Genomic DNA, 23,720 nt, shown 5'->3' on the forward strand with positions numbered 1-23,720 from the left:
CTCTTTCCTCCCCCCCACCCCGAGTGCCTCCACAGTCACTGAAACATGACAATTACAATGCCAGCAAACAGACTCTCCCCTCCAAACTCTTTAATGAGCCTCATATCTTTCCCTGCTCTAAACAGACACAGGCAAAGTGCATAAAAATCACTAAAAGGGAGGGCGTGATGTCATATCATCATGGTCTGTGTTTTACAACAGGAATTCTAAAGACACAGGCAAGAGGCAGAAGAGCAGCTAAGATGATGCTGGTCTAAGTTTTTTTCAGCAGGAACTGACTACTGGTCTGCCGCTCTAGCAAGAACCTGAGAAGTGAGTGTTGATCTGGACTAGTCAGAATTAACAGACAATACCTGCGTCCCAGCTTCAGACAAGAACTGATATCTAAGAGGCAACATGAGAAAAAGGGCTTTATAAGTAAGCAACAACTAGTTGTTTCTAGGTTCATATACAGGGGAGGGGAGAGACAAAAGCTAAACTTTTGTACCATACACTGTACAGTAAAAAGGCATCATTTGAAATCCTTTTCACTCTCACCCTTTTTGGGCACTTCACTGATTCAGTTGATAGATGAGAGTTCCAGTTCTACTTCTTGCCTCCAGCAAGACTGAAAAGATACTCAGGGCACCCATCCTCATAGCTGTCCTGTACTCTAAGAGACCCTAAAACATACCACAAGGGTTGGAACCACAATAGCTGGCAGGACACAGCCCTGCCCTAACCACCAGCTTGTCAAAACTCAAATCGCACACGCCCGTATACATATATATATATAAAATACATACATATATGCACACATATATATGTATATAAAAAGCTGGAATTATCGCTGTGATCAATACAAAGAAAATACATGATACAAATTAAATGAAAAAATAAATATACTCTGTGCACAGAAAAGCTTCTGTGCAAAGGTGGCACCTTGCAGGTCAAGTACTTTTTTTGAAGCTCTCTAAATAAGGCAAAAGCAATGTTTTCTGTATCACTTTCCTCTTTTACCCGCCACACAGCTGCCACATCCACTGCTCACACAGCAGGAGGGAAAGCAGGAAACCCCCTCTCCTTGCCAGACTCCCAGTACAGCATGTAGTCTCTACATCAGCGCTGTTTACGCTACAGTAAGTTTTACAGTTTGGTTTATTCAAAAATGTAGACTATTTAGAAAAAATACAGACATAAGCAACACTTCTACTTTTGTCCAGTGGTTCCCCGGAGTCTGACAATGTGGTCTCCCATTGGGCACACTCTCACGGAAGTCATTTTTATAATTCCACAGAAAGAGTCACCGGCAAAGTGTTACATTGGATCTAGACCGTGCATACTAGAGCTGCAAAAAGGTCCAGAGTCAACAAGTCTCTTCAGTTTTTCTAGGAATGAGAACCAAGGGGTCTCCCTCCCTCTTGATGCTTACCATATATGGGATTCACAGTGTGTCATTTTGATAACACCTACTCCTCCTCCCAGCCGCCGATAGTTCATCCCACCATACAACCTGCAGAGACAAGGTTTCAGTGGTCACACTGGTTCAGCTCCTTCATGGTGCTACCACAGGAAAGCCTGAAACAGCCACTGTGACCACAATTACACCATTGGTAACATCTGATTAAAGCAGACCATGACAAGTAAGAAGTTAGGTAGCAGTCATCTTACACACTTCCAAAGTAAACAGCTGTATTTGCTCCTACCTTTCTCTCTCAAAACAGAAACTGCTTCTCATTTTGACACTGCAGTTTTCTGTTACTCAAGTGATCACTTGCTTTCTCCCTGTCTGGTAATGTGCAAGATAGAAAAGAACTTTGTAGGCTGTAGCTGACCTTGGGCTATATTTTGGGTAACACAAGAGCAAGAATAGGTTTGCTACTCACAATTCAACTAATTTCTTCTATATTTCTAATACCCTAAATTCAGATGATCCAACCAAGATATAACACATCCAAAGCACCATCTGTTTCTCCAAAATATGTTACTGAAATGGTGCCTGCGTTTCACATGGAAATCTGATCCCTATAGACTCCAGCATCCTACTTGGTTCAGCTGCACACTCCCCCCTCCCCACCCGCGACCACTGAAGTCTGCTGGCAGAAACAGGAGAAGCAAGTTCTTCAAACAACTCCTACCAATGCAATTTGTTAAACCCAAATTGCATCAGAAGCATTTTTTTGTCAGGCTACACAAATAAAAAATACCCTTCACAGAGCAAGAAGTTCAGCAAACAAAAGAAAGAGAAGACCACAGACGTTGACCAGCTATATTGAATGCAGTGGGATAAAAACCCCACAAGCTAGTGCCCTGAACAACCTCCTAAACTTCTGTGTGTGCTAGCCCAGGCAGCAGCTCCTAACTCTAGACATCTTATTACTGTCACTGGAAGTAGCTGGCACCATTCAGCTAGGGAATATGAAGCAGGTATTACTCTAATCACCTGGTTTCTCAGTAGCTCAAAAGGCAGTGTCCATAACTCAACAAACAAGGGGAAGCTCCTCCACTACTTACAGCAGCTTCTCTCACAGGGAAAGGGTTAATCTACTAGTATTACTAGTCTGGAAGGAATAAGGACATTAATTTCCTTCTATTTCCCACCCTTGCCAGATTACTAAAGCAGCATAGTATATGGACGCTATATAGAAACACAGATAGGAGCTTGAAATTTAATACTGATTAGATTTGGGAATAAACACACAGGCAATTGCTTTCAAGTATAGTTACAACTAGAAAAGAAATAGGAAAAGAAGCCTTTCTGCTCAGTACACAGTTTTGATCAGCAACTTCATATTATTTCTCTCAGCTTGTAAATCAGATTAAAATATTCTAACTGCTCTTGTAGATTTAAAGGGATAGAACATCATATGCTCAAAGTGTTCTGTTTCAGCTCCTCCAAAAGGATCTGGAAATCAGAGCCTCAGCCTGAAAGCAAAAAATGAGTAGGCCGGATTCTACATCATGACTGTGAGCTCCTTCTGCTAACGGCAAGCTTAGTTTTATTGTGAAACAGAAGATACTCAGCCCAAAATAAACAGGTGTTTATCTCTCTCAGTGTGGTCCATTTTTGTTATGTTCAAAAGCAGCACTTAAAAATCAAACTAGGTTTTGGTATGACCTTTTACTTGCTACCCAAACAAGCCCACTAAATCCTTTATTTTCTCTGGGTCTCAATAACCTACCTATACACCATTTTCCTACTGCCAAAAATGCAATGAGGCTTTATTCATTAAGTGTTGGTTAAATCTATTATGAAGCATGGATGGGTAAAACTATGGAAAACTCACTCCCATTTTACTTAAAATGGAGTCAATGGCAGGAATTCAAGCAGAAATCTGCAAAAAAAAAAAGTTTCTCAACTGCCTACCACTCCCATAGTCATAGACACAGGGATGCCGTGGTTAAATGGCATATTGGAATATTTTTTCAAAACATGATTCTCTTTCTTACATTTTTACGCAAGCCAACAAAACAATGTGAACGTTATGCTGGCTACCACACAAAAGTTCTTCACTATGGCATATGTCACATTCCTAATTTGGCTGGGACAGCTCCAGTAGGGGCAGCAGCTACAGCTGAAGATCACAATTTGATTGTTTCACAAACTTAATAGTTACCTCCATGTGTTGGCATCTGGATCAAACACTTCAATAGTCTTCAAGTATGTTGTGCCATCAAAACCCCCCACTGCCATCAGCTGTCCATTCACCACAGCGAGGCCAACCTGCAAAACAATCATCACAGACTGTAGCTATTTAGCTGGGATGTCCTGAAAAGACAGGTCCTAAAAAGAAGGGTTAAAATGAAAATACTAATAAAAAATTTAATAACCGTATTTGGTGAAAGGCAGTCTGCAACAGAGGTTTTTTGGTTGGAGGAAAAGGACAAATAAAATAGCCTAAAAAATAACAAGACATGAAAAGTTAAATACATATCTCAGAATACAGAATCTCTTAAATAAAAAGCAGAAGACTCCCTTTACTAACAGCTACAAGAACTAGAACTGCTTGAATGATAATAGATAAATGAGAACCTAAGCTTTTATCAGCCAAAATTTAACTATATCCTGGTCTGAAATTCTTCACTAAGTGTAACGTGCATGCACCAGAATATCTGCCAGCCTACAGCCTGGAATGCTTGCTTAAACTAGGAGAACCATATATAAGCCCCTAGTCTGCTCCTCTCAGGCTGGGGCTTGGGCCATCTGTAAGCACCTTGGCCTCCAGCCTTTCTATTTTGCCTTTCTGCCAAAGCACAAAATCACTGAAATCTCAAACAGTTCTGTGGTTTAGGAAGATCACTTCCAGTGAAAACATCTCATGGCATAACGGAGAAAAGACAGCAAGAACACAACGTAAGATGGTCCTCGATTTGGCTTTGAGGAAGACAGAAAACTCAGGACAGCTGCAGATGCATCCGTTTAGCAATTTCTACAGAAACCAAATAGAAGCAGCTCATGAAAAGTCAATTTCTAATCAGTTACTCAAAAGGACAGTATTGGACAGCATGCTATATGCTTTGAGGATGGAAATAAATACATATTCTCTGCCTCCAAAACCAGTAGTTCCTCAAATTCTTACTCATACTTGCCTCACCAGACACTGAAATACTAACATACAGACAGAATTAATCTACTCTTTACCATATAATCCAGTATCCAGTGATAAATATCCATAACATTTACATCTGCCCAAACACGATAACTACTTAAAACACTATGTTAATCTTTTGTTCCATGTCTATAGAAAGCATGAAGATTAGCAGTTAATGAGAACATGCTGCCATTCCCCATATTCACAGGATTCGAGGAAAAGAGGCAACATACCAAGTAAAAGCCCAGAAACCCTGCTCCCACACACATCTTAAGGAAATGAAAAGACTTTGCTGGAAGTTTGTATCTAAACACTACTGCTTGCCCAGTTTCCCAGCTCGCTCTTCTGCACAAGTAGGTATATTCAACTCCTAATTCATCCAAAGAGACTCTGGTACTAATTTTGATAGTGTTCTCTAATAGTATCTCATACCACGTATGGCTATGTCACCAAGCAAAAACCTAAAGAACTCCTCCATTTCAGGCCTAAGTAGCTGACTCCATATAAGGGACCAAAGCTATTAAAAAAGATCCTCAAATGACTCCATTTCCCCATCCTCAGGCATGTTAAACAGCTGTCCATGGCATGACCTGACTACCACATCATTCTCTAGTCTCGCTAAAGAGCTCTGACCTTTTGCAAACCTTTCCCCTCACAGAAGAGAGGTGAAGGTACAGAGGAAGCAAGATAAAAACTTCACAAGATGGCACTCTACCCTGTGCTCTCCCACACAATTATGTATAACACAGACAAGCAAACCAAGCCAAACTCACTCCACTCCGGCGGGACGTCATGGCCACAACAGGAGACCACTGGTTTGTTCGAGGGTTGTATCTCTCAGCGCTACTGAGCTCTGTCGTATCGTCTCTGCCCCCCACAGCATATATCATGTCTTGGTATACCGCACAGCCCAGATGCTTCCTCCTTGTCCCCATGGGTGCAATTGTGTGCCAGCGGTTCTCCTGGGGATTGTAGCGTTCCACTGCAGAGGAAACGACACATCTTTGGACAACAGGGTTGGCAGGCAGGGGGGGTTAGCACTTTTGAACCTGCACCCAAAGTATCGCTCAATCTGTAAAGATGCTACCATGTCCACACAAAAATATGATGAACCAGTTTGTTATCTCTCACTCTGATGCTTTTCTTCTATAGAACACCTGCTATTATCTCTCCCGTCTCCAGCCCTGCACAGTCAATCACATTCAGCATCTTCACTCCAGAGGGAGCCAGCAATGCTACAAACTGACCTGCATTACCATCTTGCATTAGTTTTACGTTTGGCACCTTCCTTCCTACAGCAGAAAATGGCTACTGCAGGAAAAAATATGCTCTTGCAACTGTTATGCAAATGATCAAAGTATTCTATTCAGGACACACTGCCAAAGAAAAAATACACACACAAACAGGTAATCGGGGCTCACAAGTCTGGAGAGTTAATTACTGTATGGCAAAAATCATATTTAAAGAAGAAAAAACACTGCAAACTGATCACTAAGATATTCAACAGCTGTCTGGGAACACCAAGGACAAACAGGACCATGACAAGTGCTGACTGCAATTAAGGGACAGCAAAAGGCATACCAGTATTGAGAGGAGAAGTTCCATCAGAGCCTCCCACAGCATAGAGGAAGCCCCCTAGCACAGCCACTGCAACTCCCAGGCGCCTGGTGCTCATGGAAGCCACTCGAGTCCACTTGTTTTCTTTGGGATCATACCTGGCAAAAGAATAAATGCAGAAGCTTAGTGAAGTGTCAACATCTTTACACAGGGGCAGGAAGACTGACCTTTTTCTCTCCAAACAAAAATCCCCATCAGATTCATACAGTACTTATCTCCTCTCCAGCTCATCTGCATCAACTGCACCTTCTAAAAGACCCTCTTCTCCCTGTGCCCCACTTTTTTTTTTTTTTTTTTTGATTAAAAAGTACCTTTCCACAATGTTGAGACAAGAGACACCGTCCTGGCCACCCACAGCATAGAGGTAGCCTCCAAGAACTGCTACTCCAACACTGGTCCTGCAGGTGCTGGTGGGAGCCACATCACTGCTCCACTGATTGGTCTTCGGATCATACCTAGAAAAATACATCAAACAGCACAAATTGCTTGTCTAGGTATGCTTCAGACTCCCCCATGCTCGGGAACTACTAAGGCAGTTAAATTTGCCTATCTTGAGCTTAAACTGCAACACAGCTTATTTGTAAGTTGGATAAAACCCCTGCAGTGATATAATGCATCCAATAAATGTTATTCCAGGGATGTTCAAACTGCAGCTTGAGATGATTCAAACTGAAGATCAAAGGTTCAGGTTCATAAGACAGCAGGTTACCAGGGACTGGCTGACATGTGGTAACTTGCATCTATACAAAGAGCAGCAGCCAGAGTTACTCTGCTTTATGTTCTCTGCAGTTCACACAAGAACTCAGCCAGCACTGGGACCTGCACTTCAAGATAAAAGATGAAGGAACCAGATGGACTTGGGAGTCCAGAGACATAGCAGAAAAGTGCAGGACATGGCAGATGTAAGGCTAGGACCATGATTTGCAATGCTTGAAGTATGCAAGGAGGTATGTGGGAAGAAGGGGAGACTCAAGGAGCAAGGAGATATTTGTGTAGCTTATTGGATTTGTTACAGGGCAAGATTTACAGTACTAAGAGTGCTTGAATCATGTGGCTTTTAGACATGTGGACTGCCATATCAGCTCCCAGAAACAGAAAGCTTGGAAAAGCTTGTTTGACTTAAGTCTTTCACAGTCTAAAACTGTCCCATTTTCCTTCTTCTGTATAAGTGCCAAGGTTCCTTAATTCTCTAGTTACCACTCCACAATAAAATTCCAGGATCTTTCCCTCAACATCTAAGAAATACTTACTGTAACCTCAGCTTCCTCAACAACGCTAAAAACAAACCAGCAATTGCAAACAAGGTTAACCAGGATCATCTCTCATCAATTATACCCAGACCCATCTCCCATATACGCCTGCCTTATACCAAGGCTATGTCCTGTCTCATTAAGCTGAGGATAACATGACACAAGCTGTTAATGCATGAAGTCCTAATTCAGCAGTAAACCAACACAATATTCAAGAGGTATGCAAGGGAGGAGGAAATGTAGATAATGCGTAACAAATTTCAGGTTTTCAGTGGAACAAGAACACAGCTGGAAAAATGAACTCATTTTTAAGAGGCTGCACCCAGGTTTAAATATTCAGTTAACATTTTGCATATTGGCCTTACGGAGACCTACCTTTCTACACTGTTGAGATAAGAGGAACCATCATGGCCTCCCACAGCATAGAGGAGATCATCCAGAACACTGACACCAACACCACAGCGTCTTTTGCTCATGGAAGCCACCATCCGCCACTCATTGGTTTGAGGGTCATAGCGCTCGACACTGGAAATTGCATCCCCACTACACCAGCCCCCCACTGCAGGGACCAAACAGAAGAAACAGCGTCATAATAATGCACTGAGCTCACGTACTGTATGTGGGCCTGGTAGAAATAATTCCTCTGGACTTCGTCAGCCTTAACTCAGTAGCCTCATCTCCAAGTTACTTATTCTAAGGATTATAATTAGAAGACAGAACGTGATTTTCAAGAGGACTAATGTAAGTTTGGAAGTACTGTGGCATTTGCAGCACCAAAGCAATCACACAAATAAGAAACTGTAAGTTAACTCAAACCCTCAAATATTAATGCACATGTCACTACAGAAATATATTGTGAGGACTGGCCTTGCGGGAACACTACCACCGGAAAACCCATACTCAAGTCTCCCGACCTAAGCCAGCAGGAGCTATGTGTACCTGCAAAGAGCACTTCTCCACAGCGGATGGGTTTGCGTGGTCTAGTTCTTGGTCCTTGCATCAGAGGCCGCTCTTGGGGCAACAGCAGATAGTTTTTGGCTTCATCCACTAGATCCCTGTGCAACACAGGAAAATATTAATCCCCAAAGTTCACTCAATACCGGTCTCAGGAGAAGGTACAAATCAATACTGATAGCAAGAGCAGCCAGCACCAGTCATGCACTTCATGTATTCACAAGTCACATAAGTGCATGAATAGCTCTAGTTAAAACATACACTGTCACCTAAATACTCATCAGTTGTTTACAAGTCATTTACACAGTGACAGCAGTAGACCAGTATCAATATTTGGGCAGAGTTAATAATAGATATTGCTTAATGCAAAGACTGATAAAAAAAATATGACAAGAGATTTGTCAGGCTTACTGTGCAGAAAAGAAAAACCCAGTCTGCCTCAAGCTAAAACTTTAACAATCGGTTGTTTTGTCTAGGAACAAAACAGCAGTTGAAAAGCACACAAATACATAATACGCACACATGACCAATAGATGGAGATAGTACCCTTCTGATGAATATTTTCTCCATCAGCTCTGGCCAGCTCACACTGTCCATCCATTCATGACTTGCCACCTGGACTAATCCTAATATTCCAAACCCTTGAATAAAACAAAAAAGAAAAAAAAAAGTCCTCCTTCCCTCTACAAATGTGGAATTCCCCCAGTATGAATGCTTATTCAGAAAAGAACAGTTTAGCCTATCCCCTACACTTTTTTACATTAAGTACAAGAAAAATTGTGTGCTGTATCAATGATACAGAACTCTGTAGAACCAGAAAGGTGAGACTCACACTGTAAGAGGAAGAAATGACAGTTTCCCTGCACTAGAATTGTGGGAAATAGCAGACTCTAAACCCAGAGTCCAATTCAGTTATCAAAGTGCAGACTTTTTACATAGAAAAACTACTTTAAGTCCTAATGAGATCATGAATGCCATGCAAGTGGTAAGCTGTAACAAAAGGCCATGACTAGAGAAACAAAAGGGTGAAATGGAGAACAATATACTGAAGGGTATTTTAGCGACACTCAAACTGCGCACTCAAAGTTTGCTATTTCACTGAAAACTTGAAAGAACAAAGACTCCTCCAGGGCACACGATTAACTATTGTGCAAACAGAAAACACTTTCTCTTGCATCTCTCCTCCTCCCAGTTGCAAAAAGAGAAAATTGTGAGATATCACTCATTTACCACTGGCAAATCAGCACAAGTTTAGAGAACAGATGTAAATACAACAAAATCCAATTCTGTAAATCAGTGAGGAGATTTACCGGCATTCCTCATCGCTCTTAATAAGCGGATCAGAACCCACTGTACCCACAAGAAACTTGGGACTCAGCAGCGGTAGACGGACATGCTGCAGGACCTAAAACACAAAACAGAACATACATGGTAAACCACGTATAGCTGCAGAGATGCAAGGCGGCAAATGGGAAACAATAGTGGCTAACAAATTTTGATAGAGTTAATAATTACTCTGGGAAACATGCACAGTCGTTTACACATCCAAACCCCGGCATTTTAGTTAAATGCAGCTCATCTTACCTCTGCCTTTTCTACACACCAATTTAGATAACCAGCAGAAAATCAGTCTTTGAAAGGGCACAATACACTGGATTGATTAACAGCTGAAAACAAGGTCACAACTGAAAACCTTTACAAAGTTACAGATGTCAATACACCTGCCTGAAACACGAGTTAAGAAGTTTTATCAACCATTTAGGTCTCTTGAATGTGAGTGGTATTGTGCAGTAAACAAACAATAACAAATAACACGCCTTTCACAACGGCTTAGAATTTAGAGGTGCAAGCAGGTACAGACAGAGGGGCCTAAAAAAAGCAAAGGGTTATAATAGCATTAAGAACTACCTTGAGAACAGCAGGTTTTTCTGGTTTGGTTTGTTTATTCAAAACAATTTTCAAAAGCTTTCCATTAAATAAAGTTGCATTTAACACCTATTTCCAAAGCAGAAACACCGAGGCAAGCAGACTCTCACTTCTTTTGATCAGAAAGCCTGAGACTTCAGAGGCTTTCCAGCTGACAGCTTTGTCAGAATGGGTACTTCTCTCTGAAATGCCTTGGCTTAGATGAAGTATCACATTTCAACAAAACCGTTTTGACAAGCTCCAGCATAAGATCGTGAGGGCTGAGGCATAAATCAAACAGCAGAACTTAAAGATATGCTGCAAATGAAGAGAAGCTTTTTTTTCTTCCTCCTTATCTACTATGGTTTTTATGTAACACTCAAAGCAATGCACGCAGGTTTGTCTGGACAGACTACTGGAGTGATCTAGTTTGGCAAGTCCTACCTGGAAACAATTCAACAAAGCCCCTATTGAAGGCTCTAGAGAGCGCACCTTCCAGCCCAGATGAAGGGAAAGTGCAAGCCACCTAACACAGGTGAAGTCAGAGAGAATTGCTCTGGCTTTGCTCACATTCAGAACTGTGACACTGCTGTGGCACCGCCGTATCAGCCCTCACTACTCTTCCTGGATAAAGCGGTCTCGAATGTCACTGTGCTCAAGGTTACCTGTGGCAGCTGGGGTCTTCTTTCCTGAATGCTGTATTTCACCCAGGCCATCACTGCATTGAACACCTGCTCTTCACTGCGAACATTTAACTCATCACTGGATATAATGTCTATGAGCTGGTTGGCAGGAAGCAGCATGAACTCCTCACTCTCCATTACCTTGTTAAATGGAAAGGAAACAAAAAACAAACAAAAAAGTAAGGACAGTGGCCAAAGCACCAGAGCCATTCACCACTCCAGCACTTCAGTGCAACTCCAAAGGGGACACAGTCCACTTGAATTAGAGTCTAATGGACTGATCCAGTAAAGTACCCAATATCCATCAGTTTTGACACCAACACACACAGAGGGATTGCTGCACAGAGTAAAATGCAGACCCTAGCAACTCAATAAAGATACTTTCAGATGGGGATGCAAATGAAAGGGAATTTTACATAAAGTTTTTGTAGGACACTTTAAAAGGGTTAAATCACAGAACACACTGATCAAGTTTCAAAATTTAGGAAAAACAAAGCCCTTTAAAATCAGTCTCCTTGCTTGCCCTGCCTATTATATAAAGCAGAAATAAAACTGTTGCATAGGTGATAAATATGTGACTGAAAAGCAGTATCGGAATAGAGAAGCTCTATTCACACGAAATCCAAAACAGAGCACAAAAATAAAGAGTCTGAGAAACAAGTTACCAGAGGCATTGTAGAGAACATGTGAAGTCTTCCTGAATGCCCATTTCTGGCAGAACAGAAAATATTTCAGGAGAGGGTGATGGACTCATTTGATCCTGCTTCTTTCGTTCGCTCTAAATATATACATAGAGTAAACACAAGTCCAGATGGACTTAAGAGGGAACCAGAGCCTCTTAAGGACCTAAGGACTGATCTCTTGTGAAATTCAAGCCATTGACAATCTGCAAACACGCTAATTCCTTCACTACCCAAGATAGCGACCGAGTTTCTCAGGAGGCTTTAGCTGCCACCGGAGGACTGCTCACGCAACACACGAGTCAGTCTGTGACTGCCTTGAGAGGTTACAGAGCTCATGCAAAACCACGTCTTCTGCACAGATATCAAGTAGATGGGAAAGATGCAGGAATCAAAATTTTTTTTTTTTTTTTTTAATACATAAACAGTTTGATTAAACAACTGCCAGCTTGGCTTCCCTACAAGCATTTCCAGTCTGTAGCTTGTAATCTCCAAGAGGTTCAGTGACAAAAATAACTGAATATTGGCTTGTCCTTACAATTTGCAACCACATTAGAATTACACGACTTATTTTATGATTTGCAGCATAAAGAAAAAATACATTCTTTGACACGATCATCTCAACGGCAGTCAGCTATGCAGTCCTTTTCATTACCTAAAGAAATTACTTAAGAGCAGTGAACAAATATGCAAAAATTGCCAAGTTACTGACAACAGAAAAAATTGTTAAAAAAGAATGACAGACAATGAGATCAGTTATCAGACTTTGTTCTTGGATCCTGTGGGTTTTCAGGGTCAGTAAAAGCCACAATAAGGTTAGCTCACACACTTCTTCAGCCTTAGAGTAAGATCTGAGTTAGTTATTAAAGATCTTTTATCAGTATTTTTCCATAGTCTCCCTCCCTCCTACACAGACTAGCTTATGTCTAAACTTTACCCCAACAGTTTGTGAATGCAGCCTCAGACTCTGAAAACAGAGGCTCTGGAAATTTGTGAGTTAAGGATGGTTATCCAGCCTCTCCCTTCCACCCTCAGGAAACCCAGCACCAACGGCCTCACAAAAGTCCAAGTACTGGAAGCACTTCTGCAAGCCAAGTTATTACTACTATGCAACTTGTTAGTTTACACAGTAAAACAAATAATGATTTAAAATGCTTTGGCTTATTTTAGCTTAAATACCAGGACACTAATAATTACCTGACTAATATTAATGGTCTATTTGACTGACTTGCTTACTAAACAAGAATAGGATGGGCTTCATTTCCCCTACAGTATTCATATGCATTACTGCTTTCACAGACAGAATAAATGTCAGAGTATACAATATGGAGTGCAAATTTTGTTAATACAAAGTACAAGTTGTTCATTCTTAAGTATATTTTTTCCCCTTCACACAGATGTCAGACCAAACAAAAAAATACGAAAGCTGTTCTTGTACAGCAGAAAGTTGTTAACAGAACCATTTCACATTACATGCACCAGATTCACTAGGGGTTTTAGGCAACAAATTAAATTGAGGGGAATGGAAAACCTGGAAAAATATTTTCCAAGAAGTTAATGATGTAATGCAGCAATACGCAAAATTTAACAGGACTAGAAGTTAGCACAGCAGAAGACATGAAGCAATTCAAACTGCATTCAAAGTAACTGCATGGGTTGGCCTGATGCCTAGTGCTTAACACTTTACACTGCCATTTAGGAAATCCCCATCTCACATTTCTTTTTGCCAGCTTGGAGGAATGACCACCATACAGTCTCTGCAGAGGAAGACACATTTTTTTTTATCAGTCCTCAGCCTCCATAGCAGAGGCTGATCAAGTAGGCAAGTCATTGGCTTTCATCAGGGACTACCAGCCCACACTCCAGATGGAAAATAACGGCAGAACAGAATACAGTCCCAACAAACAGCACCACTAAGATTGACTGCAGAGAAACAGTGGAAGATAAAGTGATCTTTAAGGCTGAAGAGCTGCAAAACTCCCAGGGCACTGAAAGGGACACCAAAACCTGCCCAGGACAAAGAAATAGTTCTCTAATCTAAGCAATTGTTTTCCAGAGGCCACAATTCAGTTACATCAATTATAATTTGCATTGTCTTTGAGGAGTGCTTTCTTGAGTCAAAAATTTTTGCCTTTGTGTTAACGGGGATAAGGAAGACAGGAAGGGACTTCTTGTCTTCAAGGGACTGCAAAAGAAAAGAACCCCATAGCAAGCAGCTCTTAACAGCCAGCTGCACGTATTAGTGCTAAAACATTTTAAAACAAAGCTGTTATCCTGTTAAAAAGCTATTTAGAGGCTTGTAAGCATGTCCTATCCCTGTAAAAGTAAGAAGAGCAGAGATCTAACCATTAAAATGACCAAGCACTGAAAATAAACGACCATCTGTTTACCATCTTGCTCTAAAAAAAAAAAAATGCAGAAGAAATGCAGAGCAAGCACAGAGCATATGAAATAGCCAGCTCAAACATAGGGCTCTTGAGAAATCATGAAGTTCTACAAAAAACAAGCTCTCATCTTAAACAGCAAATCTTATTTTCTAGTCTTTATGATTAGGAAATATGTATTGAATTGCAACTTGTAGAGTAAACTGATGTCCTGTGTGTACAGTTAGATGCCAAGTTCTGTCTTCAGTGTGTCCAACAATCAAGTTCAACAATGTTTGTTTCTAGTCATATTTTTCTTAAGTACTACCTGACTGAAATTAATATAATCCAATCTGTTTCCTGCAGGAAAAAAAAAAAAAGTCAGCAAGCTGCATCACAACACTTACATACTGCTGTTTCTCTGGGCAAACTACATTAGCATCAGGAGTCAATACTGGAGTTTCTCCCCTTGGAAAGGATCTACTTGTGAAGCAGGTGGAAAGAGGAGATTTCTCTCCAGCAGGCTACCTGTTACAAAGGATGGAAGAGTGTGGTTTCTGGAAGTAAGAGACAAATCTCTCCAGCAGGGGAACAGACCTTCACACTGAGCAAACTCACAGAGAGTAGCTGCTCCAAAACATAAGCAAATTGTTGCCCTTCCAACCAGGGCTCAGGAAAGACACCACTTAAAAGTGCTGGACTCCTTTCTGTATCTGGCTGTAATAGTTAAGTAAAGACCCACTCTTCTCAGACTATTGCTCACAGAATCTTTAATTATTATGCTGATCCTTCTCTGAACCAGATGCTAGCAAATTCCCGCCCCCCCCCCCCCCAAAAAAAAAAAAAAATCTAGGCAGAATTAACAGAGGAAGAGAGACTTGAGTTTACAGAGGTCACCTACAAAGTTACACATTTGAATTACTTTCAAACAACTTCTGCTGAAGATAGATGCAAAACTCTACTTCTGGATATAGCAAGGGAGTTGAAGACTCCACTGAGGCAGCTGTATGCTCCCCCATACCCACTTTTCCAACCCCTAAACTCAACATCAATTTTTTTGATTCTATCAATATATTGTCCTTACTCTAAAACCTGTCTCCCCTCCAATAACGCAGAATCCAGAACATTTCTGAAAGGGGAGTGGAACATCACACCATTGTGTAGCCACATCAGATTCAATGCAAAATTCCAACTATACCCGCAACTTTGCCTTCCACGTAGCACTTGCAACACAACTTTAAGAGAACAAGCAGTGCTACGGATCATACACAAACCACACAGTCCTATAAGTACCTCTTCCCGCTTTCTTCCCCACCTAACTGCTGGCACCCATCACTATTAGGGCACACAGCAGATATAAAGGCAGGACTTGGAAAGAAACACAAAATGAGAGTTGCTCAAAGCTCTCGCAGGACACATTCGCACATTTTACACCATGACTCCAGCACATGAGCTTCTTACCTCCTGGAAGTTATGCTGTGTGAACTTGTCAGCAATCCTCAGCAGTTCACGGCATGAGTGAGTGTCAGCAAAAGCTCGGATGCCCAGGCAATTGGAAGGGTCCAACTGCCTCTTAAGGAACTCACAGCAGGCCTCCTGGATCTCAGCCAGCTGGAGAAGGCAAGCAGCTGGCAACAAGGTCTGGACATTTCCCTCTTCCACAGTGATCTGAGAGGTGTATGCAAAGTCAATCAGCAGTTCCATCGCTCTTTCGTCTATGTCTCTGATCACCACTTCTGTCTGCCGAGACTCTGCCAGCTCCCCAGTGAACATGGCTCGGAAGTAAGGGCTGCAGGCTGACAGAATCACCCTGTGGGCATAGATCTTCTTCGCACCAACTACTAGCACCACATCGCACAACTCCCGGTGCTTCCGGAGAAGGTTGATGACTTCCAAAGTTTGTCGAGGGTGCTTGTCAGAGATGTAGGGCATGCGAGCAGGCTGCGGCACCCCTTCTGGCAGTTTATTAGGATCTCCGAGTGTGCAACGGCTAGTCACATCCATTCCGGTCTCTCCTGGTCGAGTACTGGTACACCTGCAGTGGAGGAAGTCATAAGACAGGACCATCATTAACTAATCTACGACCAACTGTCAGCCAAAGCTGTACGGCTCGCACTGATTACGAGTGCAAAGCCAGCAGTCCTGTAGCTCCACACTGGAACGTGGAAACAAGCTCGTGATCACATGAAAGAGGAATCCATCTCAAACCAAAGCGGACCTAGAAGTAAACAAATGCCAACTTGCAACAGGCTTACATCTATACCTATTTTTATATGCTTTCTATGACACACAGCTGTAATATCCAACTGCATGTACATATTTATTAACTGAATCTCATAATACCCTTGTGTGGTAGAGAAGCATTATCCCATTTCACAGAGTGTGACTCAAATCACAGAAGATTAGCTGACTTGCCCATTGTCCCTTGAGTTTTCTTTGACAGAGAGAGATGGATTTACACTGCAAAGAACTTCGGCTGCATTATTTCACCAAACTTCCCTGTTCTTCTACCTACATTTTTGATAGGGTCACTCATCAGTGTGATATCTGAACACACTAAACTGTCACACAGACCAGTAACTTAAAATGGCCTGCAGCTTACCATGAGTACCTTTCAGGTTCACAGAATATCCACTTAATCATAATCTCTACAGGTTTTTTTTTTTTAATTTCGGAGGCTTCTGACTCAATCCACCTTCCCTGACACGTTTCAAAAGAAGGTTAATCTTTCCCAAAAATGGCAGACTAAGAACTGCATAAAGCAATCTGGATTATCAGACCAATCAGGAAAAAGGCAAAACAAAGTATCCACAACTACTGGCCTTCCAAAAAAGGAAGAAAAAGTCAAGATTGTGATTTTAGAGATGAGTAACCACTTGAGAATATATAAACCAAGCTTCTGGCACAGAGTAGGAAAAACTACCTTCCCAGTTCCGCGTGCAATGTTCTAGCTATCTGCTGTCCTTCTTCACAAACTTCAGGTACCTTTCCTTTATCCTTAACATCCCTGATCAGATGTCAGCTCTGCCATGGCTTAAGTGCAATATGCCTCTGCACGGCAGCACAACAACACTGACAGATCACACTTCACACCTTGTATGCTACTAACCTGAGAGAACACGAATGCAGTATTGCCCCGAGCCCTTCTGCAGCGAAGAATCAAGACAACACATCTCATACTTCACTTTGCAGAGACGTCTGCCTACACCCCAGGCATCACTATCATGTTATGACTGAAATCAGCTCTAAATAAGAAGAATTAAACCCAACTCTACTTTCAACAATCAGATTAAATAAGCAGATTAGTGCACGTTTCATGTTCCCAGCATATGTAAATTTCTGCCACATATCATACGCACAATTATTAAAAAAGATGCATTAGCACCAGTGACATATCAATCACCTTGAAAATACAAGAAAATATAGGAAGCTATTGCCTCTTCCCACTTCAAAGGAAAACCATCACTTGGAGCAATTAAAGCACACTGCGCAAGTATCAGAGTACTCATGGTTACGAATCATCCAGTGAGTGCACTGGCTGTTGGAGATACACTGAAAGACCCAATACATGCTATCCACTACCAGCTTCTCTGGTACACTGGCATTTGTGAGCTGTCACTACCTCACTTTGTTCATATTAAGAGTGGAAAAGAAAACTAACTTTGCTTTGCCATTGCTCAATGTATGCATGGTCATGTTGTAGCATGCTTGACAGAAAAATTAGGAAAAAACCCTCACGTCGTTTCCTCTCATTATTATGTCAACTGCACTTTCTAACCACAGGGAAACCAGTCTCTTTGCAGCAGCTCAAATAATTCACTTGCATCTTAGCCTGCTTTCCCATTCCCCCCCACACCCTCTCCTAGATCATGATATTCAGATGTTTCAGACCATTACCTCTTCCTCATATCTTAGTTACACAGATCCAGCTGGGTCTCCCCTCAGGGTTTTGCCGCTTGCTCTTGTTCAGCCTCTGCACCTTAAATGCCTTGGTTTTTTATCCCTACTCCACCTTTTTTATATCCATCACCATTCTCCTTTCCTGACACCTCTGACAAATCCTTCTGCTGTTATACTGCCTCTTGCTCTCCCTCACCCACTCTTGTCCCTCACAACCCAAATTCACCTTGTGGGGTTTGACAACCATTTTCAAAGCTCTGCCAAGTTCCTTACAAACAATGCAGTTAAGCTCTCCTCACAGCAGCACACACAAACTAAGTTTAATGGTACCCCTACAAAAACCCCCAAGAAACCTTGGCTAAAGATTCATTTACCTAATTGGCTTACTTTCATAGTCCTTAGCAGCTAAGGCCAGAGGGTAAGTAATTTAATCCCTCTACCAAGAGATGGAGAAAGGTGGTGACAAAACTCCCCCTTGTAGAGTCTAGCTCTTGCTAAGCAAGTCAAATGGATTTTACTGTGCATTAGGGGTTTCAAGGTGTGTCAAACCAACCCCTGGGAGAAAAAAAAAGAAAAAATAAGAGCCCTATTAAGACACATGGTACTGTAATAATTTTGGACAGTTTATATCGACCAGGCTGTCAATCAAAGCATCTAAGCACAGAATAAGCATTCTTCAAACAAAAAATCCAGATCTCTAAGAGCTTTTTAGACTAGCACAGATTCTAAGTACAAAAAGATTAGATTAAGGCTATGTTGCCACAAGGAATACAGCGTACCTCATCAATCTCACCACCCCTGACTCTTCGGTGACACAGAGCAACGGGGTGGACCATCTTATGCCATGTGATTAGTTGGTCAGATTTAGGCAGTAGTCCTAGTCCTTCCCAGCCAGAACGGAACAGGATTTCTCTGCCTAAATGAAACTGTGCTGAACACATCTTTAAATTAACTAACTGAAAAGGAGTCTGGTTATTAAGAACTGGAGGCATTCCTGCATTGTTCCCATCAGCATTTCTCTGAGTGCATGCGTTGTGTCCAGCCTCCTTCTTCCAGGAGAGAAAGTGCTGGTTAATGATTAAAGAAAATTGAATGGATGGAAAAAAAAAAGGTAATAATCAAATCAGCACTACTGATTCATCCATAACTTACCTCTGGGTAACGCAGAAGCTAGTGATCAATGGGCTTAGGAATTTCAATACTGGATCAAACCAGATGCTTGAAGCACTGTGGGTTGCTGCCATACACAGGCACATAAGTGTGAATTAAAAGGACAGCATCTGATGCCATGTGTCTCCACGAGGATAATAATTTAACTGTATTATGTGTGCATTATGCATATATATGCATAGAGAATGAAATGATGACTCAGTAGCTTAGAGGTGTGAAAGACTGAAGGCAGCACTTGATTCTTACACGGCAGGCTAGCTGCGTCCCCCCACACAGACGCAAAGCTAAGAGCTGCTCCTGAATACTCAGGGTGATTAAGAAGGGTTGAGGAATCAGAGAGGAAATGTGTATGCAAGGATAAAAGATTCACACTCAGCTATGCAGATATTCTAGGATTAGCTTCCATCAAAATGCAGGGCTGGGGAAATCAGCAAATACAATGGGATTAAGAAAGGGCTGACAAAGGATCAGTTTTTGTAGCACACTGCTGAAAAGTACAAATGGGAACGCAGGCAGTCTGCAACACTAAGTCAGCTAAATAAATAGGCTGCTCTGCCTCCATTTTATTCAGCTATGCCAGTTCCCAAAATTTTATTAATACAGGCATCCATGAGATATCCATCCTTAGAACTCATAGCAGCTTCTTACAAAGTTCAAAAAAATATCTAATGACATATATCTAAAACTCTCTGCAATACTGTCATAGAGCTCCTTAACTTTCAAGTCTGAGTGGTCTGCATTTTTTTGTTTAAGATATTGTATGTTTTAGCATGAGATTACAAGCAAGCTTTAACACAGTTCAGGAGAAATCAATAGGCTGACCTAAGGTCTATGAAACAGAACAAGTCTCAGGCTGAAAACATCTACTGAAATCCAAAATCATACATTGCTCTAGTGAATTTCAGTAGCAAATTAAAGTAACACACCAAACCAGTAGTGATTTCTGTCAATGCCTTGCTTTGAATTCAACACATACACAGATGAAATATTTCCTATGCTCATTACAGAACTGCTAAGAACAACAATCATTGATTTGGCCCAGCCAAAGGTGATACCTTCAGCATCAGAAGTGATCACCACAACACTGCCAACTAAGTAAACGGAAATGCTTTATTGTGGCAATCAACACTCTAGGAATTAGTCAGCTAAAAGTCTGCTTATTGTAAAAAATACCACTGATGCCTTTTCTTACCTAGCCAGCAAGGTTCAGGTGTATGTTCTCAATGAGGCTGAGTTACGCAAGTAAGCAGAAAACTTGACTGCAACATTATTTTACATTACTTAAAAGAACAGCAAGGATCTGGTGTGTATGTCCCTATTTGCATTGTTCAGTTTGATTTTCAGTGACCAAGCCCAGAAAGCTCAGTTTCACCAAGAATGAGGATGTCCATACTCTGAAAGATGAGGTCGTTACTGGAGTCTTCCAAAACCTTCCTTAACCTTTTGCAGTTTGTCTTGGGCAAGAGCTATGTCCAAGCAATTAGTTAACTTCTCTAGTGCCCTAAGCACACCATCAGGATCTGCAGCCTCTCCCCCTCCGCTGCATCTGGCTGCTGGTGCTCAAGCCAGCTCAAATACAGCACTGCTGTAACCTGGGATCAGGCTGCCAGGAAAGAGCTGGACGGGCCTCCCTGCTTTGCTTGGGAGCTGCTCAAGCCCTTGTGCTTGGCCTGAGCTATGCTAAAGGCACATCTGCACCTGACTGTGTTCCCCACTGATACTGACCTGCTGAGTTGGCTTCCTGGCTTGACCTCAGCCCTTCCTCATCACTACAGACTTGCCTGATGAGTACTAGACTCTTGACTGACCCTGGTCATCAGGTCTGCTCTGCCCTGCTTGCTTGGGTACTGTGGGACTATGCCAGTCACTGGAGAGATCACCTCTGTCTTGCTTTTACCTTCAGCAAAACAATGTTCTCTTGCCCTTTCCTGACAACAAGAAAGAATAGACCGCCCCAACTATCACTTCATTTCTAATGCAAGATAAATCCTGTTTGAACATCAATGTATTTTCTCTACTATAATTTTGACAGGAATAGCTTCAATTCCTTTTCTGTTCAAATTGTACTTCCCACCCTCTGAACGTTGTACACATTTGACACCAACTCACCATTTTTACTAAGGCAGTACTGACCAAGTCTCACTTCCCCCTTCCTGCAGTATCTAACAGAATTCTCATATGTGGTGTTAAATGGCTGCAGAGCCCTGAGTAAAAGGACAAAAGGAAGTGCTCTGCCATCTGCTTAGCTGGACTTCATAGGAAGATCTGTGAGCCTGAAATCCAACCAGGAACCTTTTATCATTTTCTGCCAAGACATGCAGTAGAATAACAAACAGAAATTTTAACAATCCACAGAGAGGCCCTTAATACATGCAAGCGTATTCAAGAACTTAAGTCCACAGCTCATGACAAGAGCTTTGCTTGTCAGGCTAGACTGCAGCAATACAATACATTCACTCACAGAGATCAGCTGAAAGCTTACTTCAGAAGTAAAGCCACGTAAATACATCAAACATGTTATCCATGCTCTACCCTGTCTTGCTAGAGAGGGAGGGAAAACAAAAGGTATTGAAAGGTCTGGTCTGCATCTTCATCCAAAAAAAAAAAAAAGCCTGAAGTGTCAAGATCAGCACCACAACAGAAAACCTCTACTTCTTCAAGCCCTGTGGTGTTGCCCACCACTAGAACTACCCAGTCTGAGTGGTAGACAGAACTTCCATGATAGCAAGTCCAAGGCCACAAACTCACATAACATATGAACTTCAGCACTTTCATTCCGTGCCTCAACATGGCATGCGGAAAACAGCGTAAATACAGAACCTCAATTTTTCCATTAGGAACACAAAAAATAAAGTAGAGAGAAAATAAGAATACAAGCCAAGCTAGTCAGCAATTTTATGTCATTTTGCAAAAACATTTTGAGACATTTGAGACAAAAACAACATAAGAACCTGAAAAGCTGTGGTTTTACATTGGTTAAGATTTAACCAATCTCAGCTACAGAAGACTAAGATGGAAGAAAGCTCATCTGCTACTTAATCTGTCTTGGAGAAAAAGGAACTCACTGTAGGAGTCACATACAGCTCCTCATTGTCTAAACCATATTTCTTATCTTGGCAAAAACACTCAACAATGCACAGCCCCAGTGAAGCCCATACCATGTCCCAAGGTTTACTCATTAGCTTAATTGAAGCAGCAGTACAGTCTTTTTTTGTTGTGCTTGAGGGGTTCATTTAATTAAATAACGTAGTGCCACTCTTCAAGGGTTTAAACAACTACTTACTTCTTACCTCCTTCCACAACACAAAACCCAGGCTAATGGTTTCTGCAAATGCTGTAGCTAGAAATACTCTACATATTAATCCATCGTTCAAACTCCTTGCCTTTTCTTACATGACTGTTTACCCAACTATCTATAATAAAGTTTCCCTACTTTCAACATCCTAAAGAATGCAGGCTGACTAAGCAATTTGCATGAGTTCACTTCATTTAGAGGTGTAGAACTTCAGGAAACTTTGCTTCCACACAGCCTGTATCACATACAGAATTATACTTGCTGTTTACATACACACAGAATAATGTAGTGTTATTAACATAGAAAATATTATATATAATTATATTCTTAAAGATAAAATAATATATATAATGTTTACATTACATATATTTCCAATATATTTTCTATATATTATATATATCCATATTACATACAGAACTGTATCTGTTGAGACTGCCACTGGATAGCAAAAAGAAACTAGAACTAGCACAGAATCCTGTTTGCCAACCTGTCATTGTGCTGATTTACTGTGACATTTTTTTCTCTATATAACAGATAATCTTTCTAACATAACCACAGCAAGAACTTCCCTGAATTAAACTTCAGCTGCATCTTCAGCTCATTAGAACTGAGGCAGCTGGCATTCGTAATTAGAAAAGGAAATCTCCTTTTCACCCAAGACCTCACCCCATCAAAGGGACTAAACTCCTTTAGTTTAGGGAAAAATAATGCCCCTTAGAAATCAAGCTTCGATTTATTCCCAGGCAGTTTATTTCACACAATTTGAATACCTAAGTAATTAAATACTGGATTTTAAATATGAGAGTAAATGGGGGAGTAGAGAATTATAACCTGTCTTCTGTAGTCTTCCTAACAGCATATTCATTGAAAGACAGCTGGTCTTGTAAATACTGAAAACTAAATCTATTTCAGTAAGGACTAAAGATGAATGTTTTATATTCTAATTCTCCTAGCCTTTAATAAAAGCAAAACCAAACAACATTTTATGGTCTAGGCATTTAGGAAAGCAACTCACATAATTTATCGCATTTGGATAAGAGAAGGACAATTGTTTTTCATATCTTACCTGCGCATTGGCTTTCCGTCCATGCACCGTGAAGAGAAACCTTCACTCTATGCTTCAAGACCTGTTCCAAAAGAACAAAAAGAAAAAAAAAAAAAAGTGATATTCTGAAGCAAGAGAACCTTCTTTCCTCTCTTCAGTCTGGCTCTAGGACAACAGCACTGACCACATCCGTCTATTAATATGTCTTCAAGCTCTTATCCAACTATAAAATTCACAGCCTAGATTAACAATGTCTGGATTGCAGAGAATAAAGCAGAAGAAAATAT

The 23,720-nt window shown here is 41.2% G+C and overlaps 1 protein-coding gene across 2 annotated transcripts; it reads right to left on the reverse strand.

The window, feature by feature from the left end:
• Positions 1-817: 817 nt before the first annotated feature.
• On the reverse strand, positions 818-23,492 carry KLHL20 (kelch like family member 20). 2 transcript variants are annotated; one of them, XM_086462434.1, is made up of 12 exons: positions 23,455-23,492; positions 15,485-16,058; positions 10,963-11,121; positions 9,703-9,797; positions 8,378-8,493; positions 7,814-7,997; positions 6,500-6,643; positions 6,153-6,286; positions 5,345-5,553; positions 3,597-3,703; positions 1,412-1,492; positions 818-1,327 (listed from the first exon to the last, which is right to left on the reverse strand). In XM_086462434.1, the coding sequence occupies exons 1-12, from the start codon at positions 23,475-23,477 to the stop codon at positions 1,297-1,299; spliced, it is 1,857 nt and encodes a 618-aa protein (XP_086318560.1). In that variant the 5' UTR covers positions 23,478-23,492; the 3' UTR covers positions 818-1,296. The 2 variants fall into 2 exon arrangements, with proteins under 2 accessions (XP_086318560.1, XP_086318559.1); XM_086462433.1 differs by lacking the exon at positions 23,455-23,492 and having other exon boundaries at positions 15,485-16,090.
• Positions 23,493-23,720: the final 228 nt, after the last annotated feature.

Source organism: Leptosomus discolor, chromosome 3, assembly GCF_034619465.1.
Source record: "Leptosomus discolor isolate bLepDis1 chromosome 3, bLepDis1.hap2, whole genome shotgun sequence".
NCBI lineage: Eukaryota > Metazoa > Chordata > Aves > Leptosomiformes > Leptosomidae > Leptosomus > Leptosomus discolor.